This window comes from Morone saxatilis, unplaced genomic scaffold, assembly GCF_004916995.1.
Source record: "Morone saxatilis isolate NCDOM2014 unplaced genomic scaffold, NCSU_SB_2.0 Contig8, whole genome shotgun sequence".
NCBI lineage: Eukaryota > Metazoa > Chordata > Actinopteri > Moronidae > Morone > Morone saxatilis.
Window position 1 is genome coordinate 6408051 of NW_023340257.1, and position 11268 is coordinate 6419318.

An 11268-nucleotide genomic window follows, 5' to 3' on the forward strand; every position below is an offset into this window, starting at 1 on the left:
GAGGAAATAGGATCTTTACAAACTGTTCAGGTCAGCTGATACCAGCAACTCTCCAATTATACTTTTGATCTTGCAAAACCCTTTCAAACTTATTTCATCACAGTATTTAGTTCAGGCTGGATCTGTACCTGAAATAACTCATAAGGGCCTATTATGTGCCTGTTATGGTGCAAATGTGTCTGTATTTTTGAGTGTGTACCAGCAGTTGTGTCAGCTACTCTGACACAAGCTAAACATTCATTTGTTGCATTTCTGCAGCAGATTTAATCACATTTGTGTCAGGGTTTCTGTCTGAGGAGTGTAGACCGTGTGTCTGCAGCAATTCCTCTATGCCCATTTAAAAGCCAAATGACATTTGACCCGTCTTTGTCTTTCTCTGCCTCCATTTGCTTTTGTTATTCATCATTTGGTGCTGTGGTGTCTGAATTCACTCTCACCCCCCTGCTACAAACTCATTCACTTTACATTTTCATGGATAGAAGCCAAGCTGAGCTTGATGGGGCCATGAAGACAGTGGGGTGTCAGAGCTGTCACCTACGCAAGTCGCATCAACGCCTGCTAGGCTCAGGCTTCACAGTATCAACTCTAGCAATTTGCCTGACACCAATTTGCAAAATACAGCAGACAGTTTGAAAGTGTAGCAATGGAAACTTTGTAGTTGACATCCAACAATGAGTATGTCTGAATTTCTGGCTGAGGAGTGTTTTATTTAGCCAAGCAAACTAGAATAGCCATGAAAGCTCACCGATGTTTTTAAACCCCCGGTTGGACAAAATAAGCAGATTGACAATGCTACATTGCACTCTTGGAAATCACAATCTTCTTGCATTTTTCAGACTAAAGAAGAATTAAACAATAACAATCAGTCATGAAAATAATTGTTAGCTGAAGGTCTGCACCTTACAGACCAGCAATGGTAAAAGGCTGAACAGATCACAGCATATGCCCTCTGTCAATGGCTCCGGCTTGTATTTGTCATTGTACAGTAGTCTTTAGGGTTTTTGCCCTGGCCCGTGAGATAAGAGTGTTCTACATATCAGTTTCTCTGAGCTCAGAGGTGCTGACCAGGAGTGAAATAGGCCTTGTCAGAAGAATGACTCTTATCTGGAACAGCAACCTTTGAGACTGCTTGCATTGCAGCACATTGATTCAGCATCCACAATGAGCCATCTATCTAGATTACTGCCGTCGTAATTTGTTATCAATAAGAACTCAGAACTCCTCGCTGGCGAGGCAGTCGCTAAGGTTGCATGTTATCGTAAAACTGTACAGGCAACTGATCAATGATCTAGTCTAGCAACAAGCACATTTCAAGGGGAGCAGAAAAGTTAATTGTGGCAAATCTAAAAATTCTTGGTTGACAACTATTTTGGGACACAAACACACCATATAGGCAGCACCAACACTGGGTTGAAGCTGGATTGTAAGCATCATTTGGGCTTCATTTAAGAAAATATCATTCCTATGATAAGATTTCAGCGGCATCAACAGTTACATAAAGCCAACTGACAACTAGGTTAACATTTGATGCGATTTATTGATGTCCTACTAATAAAAGGAAGTTGTTTGTTGATGATCAACAACCAGTTTTACAGTGATCATCAGACAGCCAGACAGATGTGGGGTAATTGCCTGGAGCTGATAAATATTTAATCAGAAAATCCACCATTTGATCAGGCCCTGGCTGAGGTTCAAAGGTCACGTCATTGTTCCAGCTGCCTCCATGATGGAGCACTGTTCTCAAACCAGCAGGGGAGGTTATCTCAGCTGTGAGCAACAGTGTGATGCTCTCTCTCATTTTCTTCAACACACACACCACTTCAGATGGCTATACCCAAGTCTGCTCAACTGTAGTGATGTGGTTTTGCAATGTCACATCTGCTGAGGTCGCTTCTGCTTTAATACAGATATTTGGACCAAAGCCCTGGTCATAGAGTGTCACTGTAGGCTGCATCGCCCTGTGGGTTGTACAGCTTGACAGCAAAGCAAGAGCCACCCTGAACTCAGATAACCTAAATCATTAGAGCAGCAAAATGAAGGTGATACACATTAAGACTTTTTGTTTAATCATAAAATAATCCACGCTTTATCACAATACTGACATGCTCACGTAATCAGAGAATAATGAGGACACACAACTCCTATGCCAACCAACACGCTGTGAGTTTCGTTCTGGACAGTGATAGGAAACATTATCTTCTCCTTTTATGAGCCTCTGTAGTCATTTGTTGCTCTTAAACCTGTTCCAAAGATAATGCAGTTTATTAAAGTGCATAGTTAAATGCTAGGGTAAGCCAACATAAGAACATGTTTCTGTGGTGAAGCGCTACACAAAGCTGATGTGACAGCAAATGCAACAAAACAAACTGTGTGAATGTTTTAATGAGCAGTCAGGGAACATGCAGTGTATTGTAATTCTTTACTACAGGTAACAGTACACATTGTACACGTCCTCTTAAGAAGGATCATGGCAGAGTTTTAACTAGAGTTCAAAGATGATTTTAAGATAAATGACTGGACTGTTTCCATTTTTACCATTAGACCCTTGTTTTCATGGGAAATATGCTTTTTACTTCACTGCATTTACCTGATACAGTCAGTAGTAGAATAGTTTAATCAAAAAGCAATTAGTGTGCTACCTTTATTCTTTAAAATCATTTTGGATTCTCAAAGACAGCTTAGCTTGGGTACATTGCTTTTCTTAATGAAATGAAATGGAATGGGTCATGATGTGGGTTGTTCAGAGATGTAACATCCACCGCCATCGTAAATGGAAAACAAAGAGTTGACTCACATTTTAAAGAAAAAGATTAACATCATGGCTACCATATTGTAGTTCATCCACAAACTGAAACACACGATTCATGTTTGGGTTACTGAGATTGAAAAACACGCTGCAATCACAAATTAGGACTCAAATCTAACATTTCTTGTCCATGTAGTTTGGTGCGTAGGTGTTGAGTTGATCATCTGAGTTTCAAGGCCTGTTTGTAATGCTAAAGCTAGCATTGCCCAAGATGTAGAGGTCATTCACTCTGCTACTAGAACCAAACCGCCCACACCATGACAAACACAGGACTCAAAGATATCTATCTGAACCCATGAACCAAGAGTTCTACAATTCTATTTGGTATTTCTCTTTGGTTATCTATTATTATGTGTTTTATTAGATTTGTATTATCAATAGTATGTAGTCAAATACCAAAAAAGAAGCGTGTCTAATAAATGAGAAACCAATATGTGACAGTGGAGGAAATACCTGTTGAGCAGTAGGGGATATTTGAAAACAAACTGCATTATTGGCACCACTTTGGAAAAATGTACTGCTTTCAGGACATCATCACAGCTTCTACTATGTCAGAGTGGTGGATTAAAGACTACCTGGAAAGTCATGTTGCATCAGTCCTGCCCTCTTGTGGTTAAAACCCTGAGTAAAGCGGTCATGACTGAAGTCAGACTAAGATAATGTTATTTACTTGAAGCTATAATGTGACTGCACATATTGCACTAGAAAATATTTTTAAAGTCTTGCAAGAATATTTTACTCTGCTTTAGACAACAGTCAGCAATGGATTGCATGAGAATACTGTCAACAACCTGAAATAACACTCTGGCTCCGGGACTGGACAAAGGCATCATTTAGCAACACAGTGTTAATGCCGCCCCCAGCTGTGAATGAGAGGCTTGGGGACAGAAAGTGCCATTTGCCACACCACGGGGATCCTTACATTCAATTTCCCCTAAAATACATGCAAAACACATCACCTTTTCCCTTTGTAAAAGAAAACCCCACACCTGCTAAGCTATTTTAACACACATTTTTGAAGAGATCAGCACACTGATCTCTACACAAAAGAAAGACAAAAGAGTGAGAGGAGGACTGAGACAAAAATGTAAACCTGGATCACTGAAGGGCTTCGTTTTGGCTTAGAGTCCATTTGAACCATTGTATGCTGATTCTGTTGTATACATACATACAGACACACTTGTTTTGCCCTTCAGTAATTGTATAGATACCCTCTATTGCTGAAGATGTACACTGATTGGTGCTTTCATGTGCAGTGCAAAATATAAAGCACATATAACTAGACACGTGAAGGACCCAATCAGCTGGAAAAATATATATCAGGATAACATGAACACACAAAAAAATGCACACAAAACAGTACACAGAATGCATTTAGTCTAAGGTTTTTGTCGTCTTTCCACATTAGTAAGACATACCTCTTTATTTTAATGCATTAACATTGGCAAATCAAAACAAAAACAATTAAAAATATCTTTAATGTTGTCTTTTCCCTCTAGTCCTGTTGAATCAAAGTCTTTGACATTAAATTCTTAAAGGAAACAAAATGTAATTTCTCCATTATCAACAGATAGACAAGAGTACTGTGCATGTTGATGATGTTGAAGTAGGAGCTTACGAGGACGCCTGAACGCCTCATGCGGCTCAGCCAGTCAGAGCCACGTTTCAAATGTCAACAGGAAACAGGGGAAGCGTCCTTGGAGACGTCGTTGGTGCTGTAACGTCACTGCGTCCACAGTGTCCGTGATAAACAACTCACAGCCTATCGATATTCCCACAGAGGCTAATGAGAAAACGATTCAAAGTCCGGAAGGTAAATCACTTATCACCAATGAGCTGTTCTCCAGCTACTTATCGTTAGCTGCCTGAGCTAACGATAAGTAGCCTGATGGCGCCCGGCTAGCTAACGCTGAAGCTAGCTGAGCTGCTCGTTTAGCTCGTCTGTTTCCTGTGTGTCCCCATCATTACTGGGATTAAAACGATTTCACGTCGATATCTAGTGTTATCGAGATGTTAACATTGCCTTACGGTGCACAGTTTCTCACAGGCTTAAACGTGTGCTCTGTAATACAGCCTGGCTTTTCTTTGTCCAACAATATAACAAGAAGTGGATGTGTTAATCTCATTAGCCGAGCTTAATGTCAACATACAATCTTCAGTTTTCTCCCAGAAGGGAGGTGAAGGAGCTGAGGCTGGAGCGGTCTGCCACAGTGTTAGAAGCAGTATATTGAGTTCTTGTGCCAGTCACCCTGTTGTATGTTGTCCCTGTCTCTGCAGTCACCATGACTGCAGCTGCTCTCATAGGAGACCAGCTGATCCTTGAAGAGGACTATGATGAGACCTATATACCCTCTGAACAAGGTACGCAGGGGTCAGGGTAATACTGGGTATGGTAGTAGATGATAGATAGATAGACAGACAGATAGACTGATAGATAGATAGATAGATAACTTTATTAATCCCACAATGGGGAAATTCACTTGTCACAGCAACATTTGAGTGAAATAAATACAGATATAAAAAACAGGAACATTTGTGTACATATACATTGCGTATATACACTCTTTATTTATTCAGTCTCAACAGTGGTGTGTGGAGAAGTAGGTATACTCTAAATTTTTCTTATTTTAAAGCGATCCATCCAGCCAGTAGTATCCGTACATTGTCACTTAACTGCCTTCAGGGATTAAGGATCTTTATGAAATAAACATTAATCACAGAAGTGCAGGTTTTCCTACGAATACTGGCCCACATCCGGGTGAGACAACTACATAGTTATGCATTTTAAGCAAAGTATTCCTGATAACTTACTCCATCCACTCATGACTCAACTATGTCATGCCTTCACTATCCTAGGGAAAAAATATTCATTTCAGAGGACACAACTGAATAAGATTTAGAAGTAGTAATACCCAAGGCTGACTGAAAAATAACAGTGAATGAGAGGAATACTCCGTATACCTGCACTACACCACTGAGTATCAACATGCTGTGTAATGTGATATTGGTGCATTCAGCTTGTCTCATATCATTCTTTCACTCATCAGAGATCCAAGAGTACGCAAGAGAAATTGGCATTGATCCCGACAGTGAGCCGGAGCTCCTGTGGCTGGCCAGGGAAGGCATTGTTGCCCCTCTGCCTCCCGAGTGGAAGCCTTGGTAAGTAAGGGGAGAGAAGCTGGGGAGCGGAGCCTCGGCGGCATGGCCATCCACAGTAAACAGTCTGAAACAGATATCATCTTACTGTCTCATGGAATCAAACTGAAATGGTGTGAACGCTGTGTTGTTACAGTCTTGCTCAGGGTTTTTTTATTACTCTTGATTGAAGCTGAAAGTTGTTGTGAGCTGTCTTGTGATTTCTAGTGAAGCACCAAAGATACTGTCCCAGCAGCAGCAGTTTGATCTATGTGAGTGAGACGAGATCGAGGGCGAAGGTCTGCTCCTGACACCTGAAGGTGGAGGTGTCAGCTGCAGTGAAATGAAAATAAATAAATAAATAATGCCTCTTACATTACAACACGCTGCTAACATGGCAAAACCAGGCGGATGCTATCGATGTAAGGTATGGTTTGTGTAGTTTTGATAAAGCGACAAACAGCATCCAGACTGCTTGCTGTGAACTAAGTAATCAGCTTTAATCTTTAATGGCCCAACAGATCTTTAGGATCTTTAAGGGTGAAATTGACTCAAATTCAGTCTCAGGTGGCAACGCAACCTCTGGTGATTTCTTTCTGTTCACCTACCCGTCCACCCGTCATCTCCCCCCTTCCCTCTCCTGGGCCTTTTTGGAGGTGCTGAAGTGACCCCCCTCCTCTCCCCCCTCCTCCTCCCCCGCAGCCAGGATGTGACAGGAGACATTTACTATTTCAACTTCTCCTCGGGCCAGTCCACCTGGGATCACCCCTGCGATGAGCACTACCGCCGCCTGGTGGCTCAGGAGCGTGAGCGCGCCCAGCTCACAGCCGCCGCAGGAGGCCCGGGGGCGAAGAAGGACAAAGACATCAAGAAGAAGAAGAAAAAGAAGGAGAAAAAAGAGAAGATGAAGAAGGAGCCACTGAAGACTCCTGGAGTGAGTGGTTGTGTTTTTTAACCCGCTTTAAATCAGTAAATGCTTCATTCTGTATTACTGCGGCAACTAACTTACTCGATCACTGCAGCGCCATTAGTGAGTGTATTAGCAGAAAGGTAACAATGAGTATGCATGAAAAGTAAAATATATATATATATGGCTCTCGAAAGAATTTCAAGTTTAAATATTTATCACAAACCTATTGCAAAATTTCCAGGATGTCATCACAATAACACTCCAGCCTCTTATTTTCCCAAATTGAAGCCCAAAGTACAAACTGTGGGCGCAAGTGCATGGTGCAATCTGGAATACCTCATAAACAAACAGTTCATTATTCATTCATTCATTCATTCATTAAGCTGAAAGCTACATGACGTTAAAACAAGACGGCAATCCACATTCTCTTTTTAGACCTGATCGGTGTTGTTCATTTTCCTGTAGGGGTTCTAAAGTGTGATACACACAATACAGTCCTTATGTTTTCTGATTCTTGGTCTCGGTGCTTACTTCTCTGTCTGTCTCTTTTCATACAGGCACTGAGTTCAGCCCTGGGACCCCTACCATCCCCGCTGGGCAGCCTGGCTCCTCTGAGAGGTCTGGATGCCCCTGGCCCAGGCCCACTCCCCGGATCTGCCCCCGCTCTCCGGCGGTCCCTCGGCAGCTCTGGGGGACTGGAGCCCCTAAAGACATCCCTTGGGGTAAGATTAAGTGCTGTATGAAGTACCGTATGATGCATTTAGATTGTTCAGTCTTTCCCTAGCCTCTAACTCAAACCCTTACAGTATACAGTACACTATGTTTGATTTCTTCCCCTGTCAGGGCCCACGAAGCAGTGGAGCATCCAGTGTTTTGGGCAGCAGGCAGGAGGAGAGGGTGTCTCTCACTCTGCCTGGCTTTGATGATGATGATGACGACGACGATGAGAAAATCTCAGAAAACGAGGTAGAGTGCAGCCTAAGGACAAATGCAAGAGGATGAAAGTAGAAATATAAATATATCCTCTATATTCCTATCAAACCAGACATTGTCACTTTTTCAGCCGAGTCCACGCGGTTCAGACCGACTACTGAAGAACCTTCATCTGGACCTGGATGCCCTTGGAGGAGGCCTACAGTATGAGGTAGACAGAGTCAAATAAATCTCATAATAAGAGAACACAAGAACACTTCCTTGTATAGAAACAACATTGTTGATTTTGTAGATTTTGATTCACTTTGATTCTATATTAATTCCAGGAGGGTGCAAGTAGAAATGTGTTTTTTCTTTTGTAAAGTGTGTGTGTCTGTGTGTGTGCGCACTCTAGGACAGTGAGGCCAGTGGTGGAGCTCCAGCTGAGGAGAGGACAGAGCCAGAGTTGCAGGACTTGGCCCTATCTGGAGACCACAGCCCTGAACCACCGTCCCAACAGGTAAAAACCCACACTGACACACACACACACACCGTCCACTTTTTCAGAGGCTCCCAGCTTTGTTTTCATCTTTCTCGCTCGCTCGCTCTGCCATTTCTGTGTTCTGTATGTAACACCTGCGTGCCATATACTTTGAATGGCCATTGTGTGTTTTCACAGTGACTGACAAGTTATTACTTGATTAAAACATTTTTTACAAATGGCATGAGTGGACAGGAATTTTAGAAGCACAGGTCATGTAGTATATTCATGAATATGAAGGTTAACATTTCTGCTGTAGATTTTGTACAAGAGACGAGACAAGAGTATATTATGAATAAAAGGGGTCTCAAGTACCTTTCCCTCTGGTAAAAATGCAGCCTTTGATAACTGAATTGTATTTTCAGGATCAGTTAATGATAAGAACTTAATAATATGGGATATGGATGCTAATGCATGTACATTTGTATATGTATATGTTTAAATCTGGAGCAATTGTTCACATATCTCTACACATTATCAGTGTATCACTACCATAGTGGACTTGTCTCATGTAACTGTGATTCTAAACCATCTCTTATTCCTTCTCTTTCTCTCGCGTGACCTCTTTGACCTTTAAACCCGTGACCTTTGCACCGTGACCTGGGATGTGTTCATGTAGCTGTTGTGCTGCTGGGATATGTCCTATGGGCACGGCTGCTACTGTGTCTTCCTCTTTGTCCTGCTGTCCTCCTACTGTCACTGTTACTGCTTTGCTGTCTGAAACTATACATCAGGAGCATCACCATAACAACAATCAATACTATCATTTCCCTCTGATTTATGTATTTATCTCTACCACTTCCCAGCACTGCCATTAGATTCTGTCCTAATTGATCAATCTTACACATTTTTTTTACATTAACTATTAATGAAAGCTGACAATGCATTTATACTTAGTCTGAAAACGTACAAAAATGATTTTGCATATAGATCCAGTGATTTCCTTAGACATTTTTTTTAGAGGAGAAATGCTAAAACAAGGAAGTCTTATCCAACAAAACTGCTCCTGCGTGTGTGTGCCTGTGTTTGAGTGCGAAAGAGACCCAGAACAAGAACATCTGTATATTTTTAGATGCATGTGTTTATTTGTCTTTTACTTTTCATGTGTTGGTTGTCATGACTAATTTTGTCCCTGCAAAATGCGCGATCCGTCAGTTTTGCATGCAGTTGTGTCAAGATCATCATCCCCCCCCCGCCCCCCCACACCCTCTTTCAGTGGGGGGTTAAAATCTTTTTGTCTGCCTCCTTCCCTCACCTGCCCTCCTCCATCCTTTCTCTCCCTTGTGTCTCTGCACGCCTTCGTTTGTGCCTCTTTTGGGGATGGATGGACTGTTCTTCCTATTCTCCTCCACCAAGGACTCTCTGAGGGGCCGCCACCTCCTCCTGTCCTCGCTGGCGGGCAGCAGAAACCATGTCAGTGTGGAGGGGGCAGGTCCGGTCAGCCCTGTCTCTGAGCGTTCTGCTCCACAGGAAGTAGCAGAGGAGTTAAATGAGCAGGTGGAGGAGGAAGAGGGGGAGGAGGATGCAGGAGAGTTGAACGATCAGGATGTTCAGAAAGAGAAGGGCGAGGACGAAGGAGGAGGGCAGCCAGAGGAGTTAAATGAGGTGTTGGAAGAGGAGGAGGAGGAGGAGGAAGAGGCAGAAAAGTTGGAAGACGAGGATCTTGATAGCGTGAAGAGAGAGAAGGAAGGAGGAGGAGAAGCAGAGGAGGGAGGGACAGAGGAGAAAGGAGAGGTAGGAAATGAGCTGGAAGATGGAGAGGCACCGGATGAGGAAGCAGATGAGAGAAAAAGCAAAGAAGAAGGGGATGGGTCTGTAGAAAGCAAGAAAAAAGAGGAGGAGGTAGAGAGCGATGAGATAGAGGAGGAATGCTGTGAAGGTGAGGATGAAGAGAAAGACGAGGGGGATGGTGGAGTGTCAGAAAACATGAAACACAGTGAGAAGCAGGAGAGCAATGAAGGAGGGCAAAATGGCAGCAAGAAGGAAGTAGAAAGTTGCGTTGAAAGGCAGCATGATGAGAGCAAAGCCGGAGAAGAGAACATAGAGAGCGATGAGGGTGGGGAGAGTTTAACAAAGGAGAAAGAAGAGGTGGAGGAAGACGAAGAAAAACAGCAATTGGAGGAAGATAGCGAGGAAGTTGTGGAGAAGTGCTTCGAAAGTGATAAAGATGGAGGGAGTGAGGAGGAGGACAAAAACGACAAAGAGGGAGATGAGCTCGAGGTAAGCGTAGATGAGGAAGAAGGGCAGGTTGAGAGTGAGGAAGAGGAGGTGGAGATGGATAGCGAAAGGGAGCAAGAGGAGGAGGGCGGCGAGAGCGATGAGGCTTTGGAGAGATGCTCCCTGAGCCAGAGGAGGCTGACGGAGAGTGACGAGGAGGTGATAGAGAGGTGTGTACAGAGTGAAGGAGGAGAGACGGAGGGGGAGGGACTGGAGGTAGATGAGGAATCAGACGCCCAAAAGCCCCAAACTGCACCAGAGAGTGAGGAGGAAGCCGTCGAGGTTTTTGAGACTGGGACGGCTCAAGTCCGGCCAGCCGAGCTGGGCGACGAGACGATCCCGAGCGACCTTAAAACGCTTGACCAAAAGAGAAAGACTCTTGCTGCTGGCAAGATGAAGAATGTGACAAAAAAATGCCCCCTTCCCGCAGAGGTAGGGTTCGGTGTTGCCTCTGTGCGTGCTCATACACCCCCCCCCCTGCATTCACTACCCGACCCCAACCTGATCTCTGCATGTAGCTCCCAGAATCCAACTCCACTGCCTTAGGGGCTGTGTCATCCTCTGTGATTCCCAGCCTGGAATATCAGTCGGACAGAGGACAATCCACTCGAGCCCCTGAGGACTGGATTGGATAGCTCTGATCCCTTTTCCCAATAAAAGCGCAGGTTTTTGGTAGTCTATTCGCTGTTACATTGGCAGTTGATTGGACCAAACATCGTATCCCGCCGTCGCCCCCCCCCCCCCCCC

At 43.6% G+C, this 11268-nt stretch overlaps 1 protein-coding gene across 1 annotated transcript in view; it reads left to right on the forward strand.

Annotated features, from left to right (window-relative positions):
* The first annotated feature begins 4488 nt into the window (after nucleotides 1-4488).
* Nucleotides 4489-11268, forward strand: part of LOC118341780 (centrosomal protein of 164 kDa-like) — a 17121-nt gene continuing 10341 nt past the window's right edge. The window contains exons 1-9 of the mRNA XM_035680155.1: nucleotides 4489-4619; nucleotides 5084-5167; nucleotides 5854-5965; nucleotides 6644-6875; nucleotides 7409-7573; nucleotides 7695-7817; nucleotides 7915-7995; nucleotides 8179-8283; nucleotides 9661-10953. Of these exons, the coding sequence (XP_035536048.1) occupies nucleotides 5089-5167; nucleotides 5854-5965; nucleotides 6644-6875; nucleotides 7409-7573; nucleotides 7695-7817; nucleotides 7915-7995; nucleotides 8179-8283; nucleotides 9661-10953 (2190 nt within the window). The 5' untranslated portion in view covers nucleotides 4489-4619; nucleotides 5084-5088. The remainder of the gene's footprint in view (nucleotides 4620-5083; nucleotides 5168-5853; nucleotides 5966-6643; nucleotides 6876-7408; nucleotides 7574-7694; nucleotides 7818-7914; nucleotides 7996-8178; nucleotides 8284-9660; nucleotides 10954-11268) is intronic.